General features: G+C 39.2%; 1 protein-coding gene across 1 annotated transcript in view; it reads left to right on the forward strand.

The window, feature by feature from the left end:
* Nucleotides 1–21,689, forward strand: part of SLC9A9 (solute carrier family 9 member A9) — a 592,312-nt gene that overhangs the window by 297,080 nt on the left and 273,543 nt on the right. The window contains exon 9 of the mRNA XM_008008833.3: nt 12,751–12,839. Coding sequence (XP_008007024.1) covers nt 12,751–12,839 — 89 coding nt within the window. The remainder of the gene's footprint in view (nt 1–12,750; nt 12,840–21,689) is intronic.

The raw sequence follows: 21,689 nt of genomic DNA on the forward strand, positions 1-21,689 counted from the left end.
AATAATCAGTTCATTCCAGGACCTTCAGAATTCCACACAAGGGTGGAATATTCACGTGGAAAAGTACAGTGGGCAACTGGCCTGGACATCTGGGGTGAGATTGCTGATCAAAGGTTTAGGTGACATTGATGTAAACGTGTTAGCTGACTCCAAGGAAACAAGAACTAGAACGAGACCAGGGTAAGGAGGGTAAACCTAATGAACACCAAAACTTGAGGTGCCATGCCAGGGATCTAAACAAAACAGGTTTTTCCTTCTTCTCCAGACCTCAAGATAATTTGCATAAGTACTCATTACTATGTTATGAAGAATTTACATAGAAGGTATTTTTAAACAAAAATTTCTAAACCTGGCAACATAGATTTGAAGTAACACTTAAGTGCATATCTATACTCAGCATTGGAGGAATCAGAAATAAGAACGTAGATTCATGCTGTTTTCTACATTGATGCTCTTATATTCCACAGATGCATTATTAATCTGCCAACTATGGAGTTGCCAAATATGGTGAACTAGACAGTAATTGTACTCTTTGGAAAGCTGGATACTTTCATATTGCCTGAAGGATTTTTCCATTTTGTTAAATCTTTGACTTCTCAGTTCCAGGTTCACTTTCAGTGATTGTAGGAAACCTGTCAGAAATCTCTCTTTTTAGTAGATCAAAAATAAATAAAATGTGGCATGAAAAATAACCTATCAACCTCTTAAACCCCTCAGAGGACCATCTGAGTGCAAGACACATTTCTTTTTTCTTTCTTACTCATTCTTTTTCTGTGTTCTGGTGATATAATCAAGATTCCTGTCCAAAAATGCAGTATTCTCTAGTCTTAGAAACTCTTGAAGTCTGCATTTAATGTCAAGGCAAAGCATGCTTCATGTGACAGACACTTGTTTTTCTACTTCTGTATCTGATGGCTTCATCAACTTTTAATGAGTAAAGAATTCTGGAGTAATGTTATTAGAAGCAGAGACTGTATGTGACAACAGTCTTGAATAAGAAAATTTATTAGAAGACAATGGACACTGCCAGGAATAAATTCATATAAACATTTATTCGTATGTAAGAATTAGGATTAATCCCCTTGTGTTCTCTTTTCAAAGCACATAAACGTTTCTTGAAGTAGAAGTTCATCCCTTTGACAGATGTATATTTGAGTACCTGACATGTGCTGGACACTGTTATGGGTCAGCGATAATACAGCAGGTCAGGAACCTAGCTCTTGAGGAGATAGAGGTCAAGATGGAGACACTGGGTAATCTAGTTGACAGGAAGTCAAGTGAAGCTGTTAAACCCCATGCAATTCTTCAATCCTATGTATGCAGACCTTGAAGCAAATGTAAAAACTGAACCATTTACATCACAGACATTTACAATTGGAAAGTGCTTAGAGGTCATCTAGAGCAATGCTTGCCAGAGTTTCTTGACCCTTATTGGCAAGAAATAAAATAGATTTATTATGTAACAAATGCTTATACATTAATGTTCATTTTGCTTTTTTTGCCCATAAGGGTAATTATATTACCTTAGAATATACAAAAGCACTAATTAAAATTATGATCATCTTACGTTTTCTTCCTCCTTGCTTGGATTGTCTTATATACCCCTATTTGAAAACCACTGAACAGACTACCTTCCTCAATTTAGTGAGGAGGAAGCAATGGACGAGGCAATGGATTTACACTGCACCAGTCATCAAACTAGCAAAGTGTCTGAACTATGACCAGATAGATCCTATGTTTTCTGACCCAGTATTGCACATTTTTTCTTACATAATTTACAACCACACATTGAAATTTGATCATATCAACAAGTAAATAGACATACTATATTTAGTAGCACTAATGCTTTCTGAGAGGGTCCAGAAGTGGAAGTCATGGAGAACAGTATAAACGGTACTGTGTTAAACAAAAGGAATTAATTGTTCTCTGAAAATTGATCTCTCTGGAAATAATTTACTTGCCAGCAGAATCATTATTTTTCCCCAAGAATCATAGATCTCCTCATGCTGTTTCCTAAATTTCTTTGCTTGCCAATTAACTTGAGTTTAACCGTGTGCCTCTTTGTGGTTTTTCAAAACAGTTCTTTTAGATAGCATCAGAAAGTGTTGGTTCTAGTTCTTATCCAAAATTGTATAAATGAATCCCTGCAGTCAATCCTTTGGGCTCTTGCCCACCACTAAAATCTCACTGTGCAAACACTGAAAGGCAGTGTTGTGCACAAACATGAGTCAGATGCTCTTATTATTTTTTGTAGGCCACCTCCTGATTTCTCTCAGAGTCCCTTATTTATTTTAGGTTCCAGATATTTTTGAGCATGACCCACTCCACATGGACCCAGATGTATATAGTTGAGTCCATTCATCATTGCTGCAGGGCCCCATACATACAATTTAAATCTAAGATCTTGGACATGTAACACAAGACTTGCATTTAAGGATTGCTTGTTTTTCCAGCAGAGATGGAAACAGAATGATCAGATTTTATTTTTACTGGAAAAGCAAATGAAGAAATATTTTGCCAGCAGAGGGTAGACATACTACGTATTTTGTATTTCTAATTTTTTGTATACCAGGCCTAACAAAACATGCAAGATAAATACCTTAGTGCTTATAATAAATAGTTTGACAGTTAAGCATAGAGTTTATTCATTGTTTCTCCTATTAAGTTTTGTATTCAAATTTTTTTTTTAATGAATTCTATAATGGATAAGCCCAAGTGTGCTGGTAAAGTGCATATTTCTCAGATATGCCCCACAATCACCTGCCTCTCTCCCTTCGCTCTTGCTGAAGTCCCTCCCCATGAACCTGTACTCCCAAATTTTTCTCATCTTTCAAGATCTAAATGCCTCTGCCACTTTCAGGAAAACATTCTTCATCCCTCTCTCAGCTTTTCTAGCCTTAAAGAAATTACTCCCTTTGAGAACTCCTTTATTATCACCCACTATTCTACCCAGTTTTAGATGTCTTTGTATATATCTTATCTCTGTTAGGACATAAAGCCGCTTGAGGCCTAGGCCTGCTTTATTCATTCTTGTGTTCCTCATACCCATGGTCAATGCTTTATTCAGTATAGGATCTCAACAGATAACTAGCAATTGAGTGGAAAAATACCAGATACCAAACTCACTCATGTAAGTCTGGTGGCTTAATTGTGACATTACTGAGAATTGTCTAAGTTTAGAGTACTAGGAAGAGCAAGCACATTTCTACCTGATTTCCTTGATGCAGGAGTTAAAGGTGAAGAGAAGACAACAAAGGTGAAAAAGGGCATAGAATGTGCAAAGCATGTACTATCTCCCAGTCACTTGTTAAATAGGAAACGTTGCTGTGTTTATCCCTGAAATGAGTTTCTCCAAGTTATTCCTTCTTGTCTTCTTCCTTTCATCTCCTAATATTTATGGCAAAACCCTATATTTACTTAAGAGTATTGAGTTTGTAAAGCATTTTAATATCCATCATATTGCATTATACTAAAAACAGACCTCTGAGACCCGTAGCCACTAGCCAGATGAGAACATTAAGTCTCAGTAGAGTGAAGCTATTGGCCAGCATCACTCATGTTATGCCTGTAGCCATGGCCAGAGAATGGCAACCTGGGAAGCATCGAGGCCCAAGATACCACAGGGGCTGAGAGGTATGGACCTCTTATTTTACAGCTCTTTATTTTAGTGGCCAAGTCCTCTTTTTCATATATTCTTTTTGGCTACTTTTTCATTTTTCTTTGTCAAGTTTTTTTCTGCTTACATTGGGTCTATTTTTATGTCCGTTGTCCAGTTTCTTGAGGTAAATAGTCTACTGATTTTCAATCTTTTTGTCCTAATAAAATGCACATAAGACTATCAATTTTCCACTAAATAATTATTTGATTTTTATCCCATTGGTTTTGATAGGGTATGTGGTATAAACTTATTGTTATTTATTTCTAAATAATCTAAAATTTCACATTTGATTTCACCTTCAACTCTATTTATTTATTTATTTATTTTGAGATGGAGTTTCACTCTTATTGCCTAGGCTGGAGTACAATGGCACAATCTCAGCTCACTGCAACTTGCACCTCCCGGGTTCAAACAATTCTCCTGCCTCAACATCCCAAGTAGCTGGGATTACAGGTGCACACCACCATGCCTGGCTAGTTTTTGTATTGTTAGTAGAGACAGGGTTTTGCCATTTTGACCAGGCTGGTCTTGAACTCCTGACCTCAGGTGATCAGCCTTCCTCAGCCTCCCAAAGTGCTAGGATTACAGGCATGAGCCACTGCATTTGGCCTCAACTCAAATTTTAATTTAAAAAATGCATTTTAAACTCTCCAGTGGATACATTTATTTAGCCTATGCTTTTTCAATTTTCAGTCTCATAACATTGTGATAAAAAGTATGACAGCCTTATAACATTGTGATCAAAAGATGTGATTTATTTGTTTTGTTTCCTTTTTTTTTTTTGAAAGAAAAAGTTTTATTCAACTTTTTGGTAGTAAAGTATATCATCAATTTTATTTTATGTAATTTTTTCACATTCCAATATTGTTGGGATGAAAAGGAAGTAATTTTAAAGTAAAGTAAAAAAAAGTTTAAAACCTCTCAGATTTTCTTGATAATTACTCTCTGAAACTAAAATGACTTCACAGAACCATGTCAATTCTGGAAAGCTAGAAAAAGAAAATCAAAGAATAAAACACAAAAATATAATTTTGAAACATTTTTTGAAGTTAGCAAAAGATATTTATAAACCAAAAAAAAAAAAGGGTAACAAAAATGACAGTACTCCTTTGAAGATGTATTATAATTGTTCCAAAATGCTAAAAGGTCAAGAATAAGGGAAAAATCTCTTCTGGAGACATACAAGGTCAGAGCCAACTCTTGATACCTAGACCCAGACGTTAGTGAGAGACTTGCTCCTCAAAGTGTGGTCCAAGGACCAGCATCATGGACATCCCCTAATAGCATAAAAATGCAGATTTGGGGGCTCTACCCCAAACCTACTGAAGGAGGATCTGCATTTTAACAAGTTCCCCGGGGTGATTTGGCGATTCAGATGTACATTAATATTCAAGGAACACTGGACAGAGTCATTGCCTCATGGATTCTTGGGCCACTGTTGCACTTCCAAGTGCAGTCGAGTGGCTTCTGATATATGGAGAGGACAGTGATATAAGCTGTAAATTAAGCAAAGCCTGGAAGTGACAAGAACAGGCAAGGCAAAATGGTAAGAAACAGCAGTAAGAGAGAAGGAGAGAGGGAGTGGGTTCCTTTGTGGGGTGAACTGCTTCTGTCACTTAGGCAGAGTCATCAGAACTCACTATTTTCCATGCCCTTTGATCTGAAGCTTTGTGTTCTAGAGATTTAAAAACATCCTTTTCTATGTGGAGAAGACTTTTGGAGTTTCTCTTTAAACCTCATAGCTTATTTGAAAAAATTAAGTTCTTATGAGTAGAAGATATGGTAACAATATATTTTTAAATTTTACTTTAGACTTGTTTGAAATTGAAACAATTTTGAAAGCCAGTAAGTTTTCCTTGTCTTCACTTATTGAGAAAATTGGCCTCTATTCAAAATGCCTAAAGGTTTCATTTGGAACCAGTATTATTTCTTTGACCTTAGGAAAAAAAAAAAAAAGACTGAATTGAAGGGTTCATCCTAGTGGATTAATGAAGTAACACAAAGGAAAATGACAGGCCTTCAGAATTGGAGGAAATCCAGACTTTAAGAAAAGAATCCTTTCTACAACAATGCTGGCAGATAATCTTTCAGCTCAAACATATAATGGGAACCGCATTTTTACACTTACACGTCACAGTAGCTACTCTACCATAGGATAGTGCTTGTGTTTCGGAAGGATTATGGGATTGGGAATTGGAAGACATAAATCCAAGTCTGGGCTATGCCTCATTAATAGTACCAGGTCTAACATATTTCTCTCTCCAAACCACTTGTTCCAATATAAAGGCTGAGTATTATCCATTCTCACACTGCTGTGAAGAAATACCCAAGACTGGGTAATTTATAAAGAGGCATTTAATTGACTCACAGTTCCACATGGCTGGGGAGGCCTCAGGAAACTTACAATCATAGCAGAAGGCACCTCTTCTCAGGGCGGCAGGAGAGAGAAAGAATGCAAGAAGGGGAAATACCTGATGCTTATAAAATCATCAGATCTAGTGAGAACTCACTCATTATCATGAGAACAGCATGGGGAAAACTGTCCCTATGATCCAATTACTTCCCACCAGGTCCCTCCCATAACACATGGGGATTATGGGAACTATAATTCAAGATTAGATTTGGGTGAGGACACAGCCAAGCCATAACATTCTGCCCCGGCCCTCCCAAATCTCATATCTCACATTTCAAAACACAATCATGCCCTTCCAACAGCCCCCCAAAGTCTTAACTTATTCCAGCATTAACCCAAAAGTCCAAGTCCAAAGTCTCATCTGAGACAAGGCAAGTCCCTTCTGCCTATGAGCCTGTAAAATCAAAAGCAAGTTAGTTACTTCCTAGATACAACAAGGGTACAGGCATTGCATTCCATACGAGAGAAATGGGCCATAACAAAAGAGGTACAGGCCCCATGCAAGTCCAAAATCTATTACGTCAGTCATTAAACCTTAAAGTTCCAAAATGATCTCCTTTGACTCCATGTTTCACATCCAGGTCATGTTGATGCAAGACTTGGGCTCCCACAGTCTTAGGCAGCTCTGACCCTGTGGCTTTGTAGGGTACAACCCTGTCTCAGCTGCTTTCATGGGCTAGTGTTGAGTGTCTGTTGCTTTTCCAGGTGCGTGGTGCAAGCTGTCAGTAGATCTACCATTCTGGGGTCTAGAGGACAGTGGTCCTCTTCCCACAGCTCCACCAGGCAGTGCCCTAGTGGAGACTTTGTGGGTTCCAATTCAACGTTTTCCATACTACCCTAGCAGAGGTTCTCCATGAGGGTTCCACCACTGTAGCAAACTTCTGCCTGTACATCCAGGTATTTCCATACATCCTCTGAAATCTAGGTGGAGGTTCCCAATTCTCAGTTATTAACTTCTGTGTACCCACAGTCTCCACACCATGTAGAAGTTGGAGCTAAAGCAATTGGGACACAGGGCACCACGTCCTGAGGCTGCACAGAGCAGGGCAGGCCTGGGCTAGGCCCATGAAACCATTTTTTTCTCCTAGGCCTCCAGGCCTGTGATGGGAGGGGCTGTTGTGAAGGTCTCTGACATGCCCTGGAGACATATTATCCATTGTTTTGGTGATTAACATTTGGCTTCTCATTACTTATGTAAATTTTTGCAGTGGTCTTAAATTTCTCCCCAGAAAAATGGTTTTTTTTTTTTCTATTGTATTGTCAGGTTGCAAATTTTCCATGTTTTATGCTTTGAGTTCTCTTGAATACTTTGCTACTTAGAAATTTCTTCCACCAGATACCCTAAATTATCTCTCTCAAGTTCAAATTTCCACAGATCTCCAGGGCAGGGGCAAAATGCCACCAGTCTCTTTGCTAAAGCATAGCAAGAGTCACCTTTGCTCCAGTTCCCAAGAAGTTCCTCATCTGAGACCAACTCAGCCTGGACTTCATTGTCCATGTCACTATCAGCATTTTAGTCAAAGCTATTCAGCAAGTCTCTAGGAAGTTCCAGCCTTTCCCATATCTTCCTGTCTTCTGAGTCCCCCAAGTCTCTAGGAAGTTCTGAACTTTCCCTCATTTTCCTGTCTTCTTCTAAGCCCTCCAAACTGTTCCAACCTCTGCCTGTTACCCAGTTCCAAAGTTGCATCAACATTTTTAAATACCCTTATACCAACACCCCACCCCACTCAGTGCCAATTTACTGTATTAGTCCATTGTCACATTGCTATGAAGAAATACCTGAGACTGGGTAATTTATAAAGAAAAGATGTTTAATTGACTCACAGTTCTGCTTGGCTGAAGAGGCTTCAGGAAACTTACAATTCTGGCAGAAGGCACATCTTCACAGGGTGGCAAGAGAGAGAATGAGTGCAAGCAGGGGAAATGCCAGACACATATAAAACCATCAGATCTAGTGAGAACTCACTCACTATCATGAGAACAGCATGGGGGAAACCACACCCATACTCCAGTCACTTCCCACTGGGTTCCTCCCATGACACATGGGGATTATGAGAACCACAATTCAAGATGAGATGTGAGTGGGGACACAGCCAAACCATATAACCATATCACTTTGTAGAAATACCAATTCCAACCATGGGTAGGATTAAAAAGAGGATGAGTCCCAGTTCTCTTGGACCACACAGGGTCTTGACTGCCCCTAGTGTTCCTCATTGTTTCAGTTATGACAGGGAAGATACAAGTTGGATTTTATTTTCAAATGGAAAACTGTGGTTTCCAAGAATTATCAAAGTTTAGAAAGAGAAGATACCCACAAGAGAATATCAGCCAGGATTCACTCAGAAAAAAGGAAAACAATCTGGCTATTGACAGAGTTTAATTCAGGAAATTGGGTAGAGAGTTGGTGGAGATCTCAAAAGGTACAAAGTGTGCACAAAGGTATCAGAGAGGTAATACTTACAGGAAGCAAGTGTGAACCCTAGGAGTAGGAGGAGCAAAGGGAAATGAATCTAGAAGCTCCTAAGAGGGAACCACTGGGCTAGGATCCAGAATTCTAAGGACACTGCCTGGCTGCCCTCTCTGGGGTGTGTCATTGCTGAGATGAAGCTAACAGGAAGAGCAGGCAAACAGGAAGGAGCAAGCCCTTCTCTCCTCCACTAGGTTCTAGTCATCCTCTGGCACTTTATACTGGCAGGATCCAACAGCACTGGCAAAGGGAAGCATGGTTTGTAGGGTCCCAGTGCCAGGATCACAGAGCCAGTAAAGATGGGTGGATTTGGAGCTGAGACACTAGTTTGATGACTGGCACAAAAAGCATTTCTGGGTCCCTTGAGGGTCCCCCTCACCCTCTTTCTTACACACAAGAATCTGAGGTTCATAGAATTTAAGAGAACTATTTAGGACCTCACATAACAGCAGCACAACCAGGGCTCACAAGCATGAGTATGTAAAATCATAGTGACAATTAAAATGTTCTTTCATAAGGTAGAAAACAGTCAATTTTGAATTTGTTTCAGTGGTGGAGAATTTTATAGATAATAGATGTATTTAGATGAGACATTTTCAAAATGTGTTTGGCTTGTAAGAGTCATACTAATTACAGTAATTTGTGTGAATTAATTACTAAGCTATGGAATTATGATTGTGTATGCTAATACTAAGGGTCAGATCAATTTTGTTGTTTTATTTTCATTACAACACCAAGCCTCTGGTCATACGGGTTCATTCTCCATTGTTTGTTGTTTATATGACATATCCATCCATATAAGACTCAAAAGGTATTTAGCAACAACATTGCCTGTTAGTTTTCTACTGGAGGCAAGGAAATGATAACCAATGCAGCCACTAGGGAAAATATTCTCCAATGATAAGCCCAGTTAGTTCAGATATGTAATCTTTTTCATAAAATCTCTGGCTAGTTCCTGGGATATCAGAAATGATATTTTTTAGATGGCTTAAGATCACCTTAAAACATTCACAGATGGTCTAATATAGGCAGAAAAGCACAGGGAGTCTATGGACTATTTGATCTCAGCTCTGTCACTTCAGAGGTGACCTTGAGTAAATTACTTTAGTGTCTTACTTGTTCAATAGAGATGGGAATGTTCACCTATTTATTCAACAAATAAATGTTGAATCTGTATTTGTATTTATTCAACAAATACGGAGTGCCTACCATGTGCCTGGTATTGCTCTAAGCGTTAGGAATCCCTCTGCCTTCAATGAGCTTTGCCTTGAGTTACAGTGTATTTGTCTGTTTTCATGCTGCTGATAAAGACATGTTCAAGACTGGAAAATTTATAAAGAAAAAGAGGTTTAATGGACTCACAGTTCCACGTAGCTGGGGAGGCCTCACAATCATGGTGGAAGGTGAAAGGCACACCTTACATGGCAGTAGACAAGAGAGAAATGAGAGCCAAGTGAAAGGGGAAACCCGTTATAAAATCATCAGATCTCGTGAGACTTATTCACTACCAAGAGAACAGTATGGGGGAGCTGCCCCCATGATTCAGTTATCTCCCACCAGGTCCCTCCCACAACATGTGGGAATTATGAAAACTACAATTCAAGACGAGATTTGGGTGGGGACACAGCCAAACCATATCATACAGGAAGGCAGAAAGTAAACACATAAATATATAAAATATCAAGTAGCAGTATATAATACAGGAAAAAAATAAAGCAAGTAGAGAATGATGAGAGTGAACAATTTGTACAGAGTGGATGAAGAAGACCTGTCTGTTCATGTAACATCTAAACAGATATCTGAAGGAAGGAGGGAGCCATGTGGATATCTGCAGAGCTTTCCAAACAGTAGGACCTGGAAGGAAGTACAAGGGTCCCTGGCAGAACACATTTAGAGAGGATATTGAAAGGTAAGGTGGAGGGAGGGGAGTGGTCAGAGAAGAGGTCAGCAAATTGTGGGGAGTGGGGAAGGGGCAGGAACAGATCTTGCAGTACCTTTTAAGCCACAGGAATCCATTACAAAGTTTTGAGCAAAGGCCTGACATGGTCTGACTAGTTTTTCAAGAAGCATTATGGCTAGGGTGCTAGGGGCTACCATGGGAGGCAGGGAGACCAGTTAGGAAGCTATTGTTGTAATCTGGGCCAAAAGTTATGGTGGCTTGGAAAAGGATGCTAGGAATGGAGATGTTGAGAAGTGTTTGGGTTCAAGGTGTATTTTGAAGGACAAGTAAACAAAATTGCTGATTTGCAGAGAGAGGTGCACTTAGGGTGGTCCCAAAGTTTCCCCCTGGGCAGCAGAAAGAATGCATGCTATTACTAAAAAGAAGAAGGCAGTGGGAGAGACTGCTTAATCATTGTGAGCCTGTTGTGAGATAGTAACTCACTGCAGTAAACAAGAAGATGTAAATGAAACAAGCACTGTTCTCGGCCCACAGTAGGTATTCAGACAATCTTAGTCCCTTCCTTATCCTTTGTAACACTTCTTTGTTACCTATTCTTGTTCTTACAATGAATTTATTTGCTATCCATACACAGACACACCTGCCCTTTTATTCACTACTTCTCTACAGATCAGTATCTAGTCAAAGCAGTTCCACAACAGTGAACAGGTCAGCAAAACCTCACCCAAAAAAACCCCTAATAGACTACACACTAGACAGACATAGGTCACATTTTTAAATAAATAAAGAGAGATGATTTATGCCAAAATAGTATACAGGGTAATCCTCCTTGTGCTTTGAAGTACTTAGGGCTTCAGCATACTGAAAGTTCCCCTGGTATTTGTTGCTTTTTAAAATAGAAATTCTATGATGAGTAAAATATTTTGTAAGCATTTTTGCCTTAGAATTTCTGAAGAGATGCTAACAAACTGAGAAGTTACCAAAAAAATCTGTTGAATTGCCCACTGAATAGATATTTCATGGTAAAATTTCCTACTTGTTTTATTCTTTTGTCTAAAATTTTGAAGCATAATGTTAAAAGGCAATAAGTCATGTAGATTCTACACACTTATGTAAATATGTGTTAGCAATGTTTTATCCAGTGCTCACCTGAAAAATAACCAACATGTAAGTGGAAGCATACAGTCTACGTATTTTTTTAAAAGCTCAGTTCTTTAAAATTCTTTGTTGCAGATTCACTTGAAATGTCAGTATTCAGTTCACATATCTCTATATTCTTAAGAATCATCAGCATTTAATTTATGAGTGTTTTTAGTTGGAAAGATTTTGCTGCTTAAAATTCAGTTCAATCCCCTTGGTCCAAAGAATACTTATATCTTGCATTTTTCCCAAAGCCCTCCTCTATGCCCAATTTCCCATAATTGAGCTAAATCTTTAATCCAAAGTACGGTGCAAACTCCCACTGCTTCCCCACTCCAGCCCAGGGACAATAACACAGAGAATAACAGAGCCCGGGGACAGATAGCACATCGGTCTCAGGGTCACTATTCCTCTGTCTCCAGAAAGCATCTAGTGTATGTGTGACTTCATGTCACATTTAAAGCTGATATATGGTTTAAGAAATAAACCCTGCAGATGCCAAGAAGCAACTAAAGGTCCACTGTTGGTAGGAATCACACAAGAACAGACCAGTTCACTTTCAAGGAGTGAATGCCTTAGGTATGTTCGGCAGCAGGACAGAGCACCTAGCCTTTCCAAAGAGGCACAGAAGCAAACAAAGTCTCCTCTCTCTTGCTTGGCAAGTAGGAGCATTGGCAGGGGCAGCAAAACCCTTGTAGATGTCTTAGGTTTGTCACTCGTCACTTTTAATACTAAATTATGGTATGACAGGAACCTCTTCAGGCTACCCAAATTATACAGTGGAAAGCAAATATCTTTCAGAAAATAAGCCAGTATTTAGTATAAAATCCAGCAAAGTAGTTGGCACTGGCTATGAAAAACCCAGGGTTGACTATGCAGTCTTTTGTTCATGTTTTCAAATAAAATTTTTCTAGCTCATGAACAGGGACCCATTTATCTCCAGGAAGAATCTATTTCTTAATGTTTTTCTTTAGGTTTAATCCTTCAGGACCCTGTTTAAACCCTGTTTAAAGCAAGTAGCAAGATTTACCTAGGTTTCATTATCATGGTCACTACTAGCAGTTTTAACTCTACTGACACCAAGTCTATTTTCCAGTGGGAATAGCCCCACCCTTTGACTTGGATGGAAAATAGAATTGGTTTTGACTGATCTGTTTTTTTAATTTCAGGAATAGTTGCTGTTCTCTTCTGTGGAGTCACACAAGCACATTATACCTACAACAATCTGTCTTCGGATTCCAAAATAAGAACTAAACAGGTAAAAGAAAAAATTTACTACAGACTCCGTCTCAGTGAAATGGTTACATAGCAATTCTGGCAGTACAGTCAGAAAGAATTTCATTAGTAAAGGAAGAATGTAAGCTTAAGGCTTCTTTATGAGTTGGATATTTATAGATTTTTTTCCCTCCAGGATAACCATTAACAATTCTCTTGGTAAGCAAAAATATAGTTATAATAGTTCTCCCTCCTGAGAGATGTTGAACTTAGACTGTCAGTCTTAAAGATGAAAGGCATACAGTTGATAATAATTCACAGTCACTTACATCTAAAAGCATTATAAAGCATGTGAGATTGGGTAGTTATAGAGAAAGAAGGAAATGAAGAAAAAGAAAGAAGTGAGGTTTGGTCTTTAACTGGGTGCTTTTGATGCCAAGCAAACTCAACTGCCAGTTGTCACACAAGCAGAATATATCTCCCTATGCCAAGAACACATCTGTTTGGATATTTCCACATAAACACACACATAGTCTTTCCACAGACATTTGCTGCACAGCCACCCTGTGCCAAGTACCATGCTAGCTACTAGGAATACAAGAACAGATAGTTTATGACCCTGGCTTTAAGAGGTTCATTATCAAGACTGTTGATGAGGACACAGATGTGTAGCTAACAACTTGCCACAGTTTTATAACTGCTGTCATAGAAATATCTCTATAGTGTCCATAAGGAGCTTTAGTAGGACATCACCCTACAGTTAGGATTGAGAAAGTCAGGAGAAAGTTTCCAGAGATGATGCCCAACCTGGAGCTTGAAATATAAATAGAAGTTAACTAGGTAAAGATCTGGGGTCTACTAGAAGGTAGAAGGTAGCCACAAGGGCATTTGAGGCCAAGGGATCAGCATAGACAATGTCTCTTGAGCAGCCAGTGGAAGCTCTGTAAATAGTTCAGCATGGCTTGTGAATGGGACGAGGCTGAAGCAAGTGGGATACAGTGAAATCAGAGACAAACTCATGAAAGGACTTATGTATCTTGCGAAGGACTTTAGATTATAACCTATAAGTAATGGGGAGTGGCTTACATAACAGCAATGTATTGTCTCGCAGTTCTAGAGACCAGAGTCTGAGATCAAGGTATTGGCAGAATAACTCCTTTTGAGGGCTGTGGAGGAGAATCTGTTCTCTCTCTCTCTCTCTCTTAGCCTCTAGAAGATTTCTGGAATCTTTAATGTTCTTTGGCTTCTAGACATATCCACCCCAATCTCTGCCTTCGTGTTCACATATTCTCCCTTCGTGCATGTCTACCACCAAATTTCCTCTTTTATAAGGACACAGGTCATATTGAGTTAGGGGCCTACCATACTCTGGTATGGTCTCATCTTAGCTGATAACATTTTCAATGACTCCATTTCCAAATACAGTCACATTTTGAGCTACTGGGGTTTAGGACTTCAACATATGAATTTTGGAGGAACACAGTTCAGCCCATAACAAGAAGTCATTGAAGGGTCCTAGGCAAAATAATTTTAAGATCATTGTAGTTCCATTTTAGGAATATGACTCTGGCAGACATGAAGAACATGGACCAAACAGCACTTGTATCAGTTAGCTTTTGCTGTGTAACAACCACAAAACCCTAGGGTCATCCAACAGTAATCATTTATTGATCACACACCTGCAAGCTTTAGCCATTTTGATCGGGGTTGGACTAGGTGCATCTGCTCGTACCAGCTGAGCTTATGTATATGTCTGTTGGTTTGTTGGGGGCTCTATTCTAAAGTAGGCTTGACTGGTAGGCTTTGCTAGTGCCACATGTTTGTCATTCTTCTCCTGATAGAAAAGCAAGCCCCAGTGTTGAAGAAGGTCCATTTCCATACTGTGCTTGTACATTTCTTCTAAATATCTCATTGGCCAAGGAAAATTATATGGCATAGTCCAGAGTACAGAGGCCAAGCCAATCCCTGACCACAGTGGGAGAGCACTGCAAAGTTATGTGGCAAAGAATGTGGACATAGACAATGATGGAGAATTGGACTGAATGATGCAATCTAGCCCAAAATGCAAGTGGAGGTAGAGAGGTCTCTTGTAATAAACATGGTGATGCTGAAGACATCTGATGTGATATTAGGGCAGTGGGAGTAGAGAAAGCAAAAGCAACCAAAGCAAAACCTGTAATTGGCCAGAAATTCCTAAACAGGATTTCCTGAGGGCTTACTTTGAAGCTCTCCAGAATGAGCTATCACTTTCATCCCTCTGTCTTTGTCGCATCCCAAGCTTGACTCTACCTCTACCTGCCCAGGGACTCTGCAAGGTCGCCCTTCCCCTCTGCCCATCACCTCAGATTCCTCAGAGGAATCACAAGATGCAATTACAGAAATCTTGAGACCCCCTGAGTGAAACAAAAGAAAAAAGCCCCCTAAACAAAAAACTGATACCAATATCCAGAAACCTCCAACATACAGTCTTTCAGAATCCCTTTAATTTTGAATACTACTAGCTTTTCCTAGGGCTTAAAGGGAAATGTCTTGGGCGGTTTTTTTCCTAACCTCTTTTGGTTCTCTGAGCGTATTTGTATGCTGGGAAGCCGAACCCTGTTTAGGGACTTGCACTTTTAAGTCATTCTATCTAGACTGCTCAGCAGAACTTCAAAGATAACTCATCTCATGGCAAGACAGCAGCCCAGCATCTAGGGGAGACAAAGCCAAAATCAGTGCCCATAGCCTTCTGTTCTCCCTCTGAATGGCTTGACAAGCCCTCCCTGACAAGTTGCCAGCATTCATTTTTACATCGCTCTCCTTTAAGGAAGATAATTTTACAAGTTCTTTCCTTAACATCTAGGTGACTGCATATCCCCATCTTTGTTCCCCACACTGCCTTCTTTTTTGGGTGCCTGGCCTCGTAGCAGAAGCTTAATAAATGCTAATTCCCTTCCACTTCATTTTCATCCCTTTCCTCACTTCTTTTCTATCAGGATCTGTCATTTTCTGCTTATTTTTTTCTTATAATATGTACATACACAGCATATGTATGTATTTATACATACTTGCATGTTTATGCGTGCATATACACATGCACATCCCATACTCTAGTATAAAGAGTCTAAGGTCCCCACTTTGAAAGAGTGCAATCAGAGGCTCTCAGCCACACCAGAGGCTCTGCACTAGTGTAACAAGCAGAGTTGAAATTCTCATGGGAAACGAATTCCAAATTGTAGAGAAATGCTGAGGCATGTACTAAAGACGTTGCCACTGTGTCCTCTCTGAAACTGGGAAAGGTTTGGGCAGTATTCTATGATGTTACATGGTTACAGGACACAGTATCTGGCTCTACATATCCCAGGTTGCGTTCACACTGTCAACGGGAAGGTAGCAGTTACACAGCTTCTTTGCCTCTGTTGCCAGGACTGTTTAATGAGAGTGTAGGAAGCCAATTAGTAAACTCAGGGAAATCCATGTAAATCACGTTTGAGTTATAAAATTCAAAGATGACATGATTTACAAAAGAGTTCTATTCAACTCTGTCTATACCCGTTAATCAAATAGCTATATCTGGATACAAAGGCTTTAGAGAATTATGCATTCTTTATAGCTTGAAGAATTAGAGTGCCTTTTTAAAGTTGTATTTTTTTCATTTTAAGATATGTTTCGTCCATGATAATGACCCTTTAGATGTAGGAACTTCATTTTTGCTTCAACCTATGAAAACACATGTAACATCACTATGTGTTAGGCAAAAAGCAGTATGATACAGGCACTATGATGCTGTTACCCAACATAATGATTTGTATTTTGAATACCAAAGCATCCTATTAAAGAGCATACGAACAAATGCAGCAATTCATTTCCCTGGACTTGGAGTTCTTTGTTGCTTTAGGGTGTGCACATCAAGTCCTAGAGACAGACAGATACTGTAAGCCCTATCTCTTACCCTGGGAGCTGAGCACTGCTAGGGATACTCAAGACGGACATCAGCACACAGCAGTATAGCCCGGAGGTCTCACCCAGAGCCATCCAGAAGACTACATACAGACCCCATGAACCCACTCAGATGATTTCCAACCTTCCTCCTATACATTTCCTCCCACATTCCCTCACCCCCCAGGCCGGCCTGGGAGCTTGTTATCTGGGCCAAACTCCAGGGTGTTCCCATCAGCTGTATTTACCTTGCCTGAGGCTAACTTGCAAACCCATGTACTTCCATAGCATCCCTTTTAATCAGAATTTCTCCTTCCCTTCACATAGTTGCCACCAAAAATTATTGCCAACAAATACACATGGGTATATGAAATAAATGTAAATAATTAACATTTACTGTGCATTAACATGTACAAAGTACTTATCTCATTTACTTTCTACTTACCTTTCTACCTAAGAGGTAACTCTTATTATCACTGATTCCCTTCATGCATTGAACAAATTTTTTTTGAGAGCCTACTTTGTGCCAGCCACTGCTCAAGGTACCGGGAATACAACAGTGAACAAAAAAAGAATTTCTAGTTGAGGAGCTTCATAGCAGTCAAAATAAATAAGCAAAGTATACAGTGCACTCATGGTAAGACATAAGGCCAGTAATAAAGCAGGGATGTGTAGCTAGGAGTATATGATGGGAAGGCAGGCTTGTAATATTAGATTGGGTATCCAGGAAAGGCCTCAGCAAGGTGATATTTGAAAAAGTAAAAGAGGGAGTCATGTGGACATTTGGGACAGAGCTGTAGAGAAATCGGAAATGACAGATACAGAGGCCCCGTGGGGCAGGAGAACCAATGTGGCTGGTATGGAGCGAACAAGGGAGAGTATGAGAGAAATAGCAGAGCACTGAGAAGAGACAGGTCATGGAGAGCCCAAATGAGGTGGGGAAACACTTGAGACCTTTAAGGACAGGCATGTACATACATTTTAAAAGAATAGAAGTGTCCGTTATTCACTAGGGAAGACTATAAGAGTAACAGGTTCGGGGGGAAAATTATGAGCCCAGGGTTGACTTGTTAAGTTTGGGATGTGTATTAGTCAAGTGGAGCTGTTGTGTAGCCAGTTGGATGTAGAATTCTGGAGTTCAGAGGAAAGGTCTAGGAGAAAAATATAATTTTGAGTGTCGTCAGCATATGACTAACATATAGAGATGATCATTGCGTATCATATAGAGATGATACTGAGAATATGAGACTGGATGGAATCTCTAAGGCAGTGATAGAGAAGGTGTCCAAAGACCAATCTAAGGTACTCCAATGTTAAGAAATCCAAAATCAGCAAATGAGCCTGAAAGGTAATAGATATTAGGGAAAAGAAGAGGAAAGTATGGTGTCCTAGAAGTCAAAAGAAGAGTGTCTCAAGGAGCGTGATGAATTATACCAAATGCTGCTGAAATTTCAAGTAAGATGAAGAAAATGAACATCATCGATAACAGTGATAAGAACCATGTTGGCAGAAAACCTGAATAGAATGGGTTCATGGGAGAATAAGAGGAAAGAAACTGGAAACCTCGTGTATCAACAAGTCCTTCAATGGAGTTTTGCTGAAGGGCAGCAGAGAAATGAAGTAATTGCTGGAGGAAGAATCGGGACCAAAGAAAATATCTTTTTATTTTTAAGGTAGGAGAAATAACAGTGCTTTTGTATGTTGAGGAGATGAAACAGTAAAGAAAAAAAATGATGTATTCAAGTTTTTTCTAGGCTCATAAGTAGCAGATTTCAACTCAGATGTTATACTTTGTGGTTCAAACTGTTTTGCCTCTTACTAAATATCATTTGGTTAGTAGATGGGATAGTACCAATTGTGGGGCATCGTTTATTCAGTAAACCTTGAATGGGTGGAAGGAAAAACAAATGAATGTTTGGCCATATTTATTATACTTTCAGCTAACTCAGATAATTAGTCATTTGTTTTATATAGTGTTTGATTCTGTTATCTTTGAAAATCTACCTATTTCAGTGCATTTTAATTTTTTACACAAATACAAGTTGGGATGGACATAGATGTTTTCATGTATTTGCTTTTGAGAAGCCAGATTCTTTGTCTAGCATTTATGGGCAAACAATGACATCTTCATTATAGCACATTCTTTCCAGATGCTTATTTTATTTCCATTCCCCCCCCCCCCCCGATGATATTTATAGGGTTTATCGCCATTGAATGGAAAAGCAGCAATGCAAATCCAAATTTAAATTTCCAATAAAAGAAGACAATAGCAGCCAAATTATATGTTCTGTGCATGACTCTGAAAATTCAAATAAAGGATCTGGAATATGGGAGCAGCAAGATACAGTGGAAAGAACACTTGGCTGAGAGTCTAGAAAACTGGGTCTTGCCCCCATCCTCTAGTACTCATAGTATGGCCTCAGATAATTAATTTAACACACATGAGCTTCACTTTTTCCATCTGTAAAATGAACGACTGAATTAAATGACTGGGTTTTAAGGATCATGCTCTAGATCTAATGTACTTGTACTTGACATGGAGCATAACGCATGTGTCTGGTTCTTTCTCTTAGACTACAATTGAGTGGGGATCACTTGATTAAAGACTGAAATGCATACAGATGAGAGGAGGAATTAGAGTTTACCATTTAACTTGAGGCCAAATCACTGGGTATACCATTTCAATAAGCTGTCAAAGCAAATCCAAGGATGAGGCAATCAAAAACCAAAGTCCCTGGTTCATACTGGAGTAAAAAGTTTCATGCTGAGGGCTGCATGCTTCTTCCTGGAAAAACTCTCAGCTGCTAGGTGAATGGTTGTGATGGCTTTCCCTAAGATTGCCTGCATCCCTAGGGTAGAGAGTAGAAATCTTATATTGCTATAACTCAGCATCTCAGGATATGACTGAAGAACCTTACAGCTTTTTAATTCAAACATGGACTAATCGTGTTCTAAGAACTACAGTAATTGCATGGCCAGTACCATGCTGGAAGCCAGGGAGACAAGGGCAAATACCACATGGTTCTTGTCCTTTGGAGGTCCTAATATAGCAGAAGACATACACTTGCACACAAACATATATATGCATATGCATGCACACACTCACATGCACAAACAACCACATGTGGTAGATGTTAATGTAGAGGGATGCACAACATGTCATGGAAACCAGAGAACTGAATTGCTTACTGGAGGGAAGGTTTTCATGGGAAGCTGGTTTTTGGGTTGGGTGTTTTGGAGTTTAGGTGTAGAGTTAATTAGGATATTGTCACCCAGATTTCATGGAGGATAAAAGCAAAAAGAATAGAGTATGCAAAAATATAAAACTAAGAAAAAGTTTGAAAGCAATCCTAAACAAAAAGAACAAAGCTGGAGGCATGAAGTTACCCAATTTGAAACTATACTATAAGGCTACAGTAACCAAAACAGTATTGTATCAGTACAAAAATGGACACATAAGACAATAAAACAGAATACAGAACCTGGAAATAAAGCTGCACACCAGCATCCATCTGGTCTTTGACAAAGGCAACAAAAATAAGCAATGGGGAAGTGAATCCCTGTTCAATAAATGGTGCTGGAGAGCTGGCTTGCCACATGCGGAAGAATGAAACTGGACCCCCTACCTTTCACCATATACAAAAATTAACTTAAGATGGATTAAAGATTTAAATGAAGGACCTTAAACTATAAAAACTCCTCAAAAGCAATTGCAACAAAAACAAAAACTGACAAGTGGGACCTAATTAAGCCAAAGAGCTTCTGCACAGCAAAAGAAACTATCAACAGAGTAAACAGACAACCTACATAATGGGAGAAAATATTCACACACTATGCATCAGACAAAGATCTAATACTAGAATCTATAAGAAACTTAAACAACTAAACAAGTGAAAAAACAAATAACCCCATAAAAATTGGGAAAGGACATGAACAGACACTTTTCAAAAGAAGACATACAGGTGGCCAACAAACATATGAGAAAATGCTCAACATCACTAATTATCAGAGAAGTGCAAATCAAAACCATAGTGAGATATTATCTCACACCAGTCAGAATGGCTGTTATTTTAAAAAAGCAGATGCTAGTGAGGCTGTGGAGAAAAGAGAACTCATACACTGCTGATGAGCATGTAAATTAGTTCAGTCACCATGGAAAGCAGTTTAGAGATTTTTCAAAGAACCTAAAACAGGACTACCATTTGACCTGGCAAACTCATTGCTGGGTATACATCCAAAGGAAAATGAATTAGTCTAAGAAAAATCATGCATGCATATGTTCTGCAGCACTATTCATAATAAGAAAGACATGAAATCAATCTAGGTGCCCATCAACAGTGGATTGGATAAAGAAAATGTGGTACGTATAAACCACAGAATACTACACATCCATAAGGAAGAATGAAATTGTGTCCTTTGCAGCAACGTGGATGCAGCTGGAGGCCATTTTCCTAAGCGAATTAACACAGGAACAGAAAACCAAATACCACATGTTCTCACTTGTAAGTGGAAGAAAAACATTGGTTACTCGTGGACATAAAGATGGCAACAGTAGACACTAAGAGCTACTAGAAGGCAGGAGGGAAAGAATAAAGGTTGACAATACAACTATTGTGTACTATGCTCACTACCTGAGTACAGGATCAGCCATACCCCTAACTTCAGCATTATGCAATACACCATATAACAAAAGTACACGTGTAGTCCTTCAATCTAAAATAAAAATAGGGGGAAAAAAAAAAAAAGCTTGACAAGTCCCAGAAACAGAGGTAACACACTGTAACTAGGTCCCAGGTTGCCTCAGAAAAGTAGGTAGGGGTAGGCCACTGGTATAGGTTGGGGAGTGCTGAAGGGAAGCGTGTGGAAGACAGCTGAGAATGAAAATGGAGAGGTAAGTCCAGATGAACCTTTTAGTGTCTCAGTGTGCTCCCCTTGGGAGAACTCTATCCTATAAGAGTAATAATTTGTTAAGCCT

This window comes from Chlorocebus sabaeus, chromosome 15 (assembly GCF_047675955.1).
Source record: "Chlorocebus sabaeus isolate Y175 chromosome 15, mChlSab1.0.hap1, whole genome shotgun sequence".
Classification (NCBI taxonomy): Eukaryota; Metazoa; Chordata; class Mammalia; order Primates; family Cercopithecidae; genus Chlorocebus; species Chlorocebus sabaeus.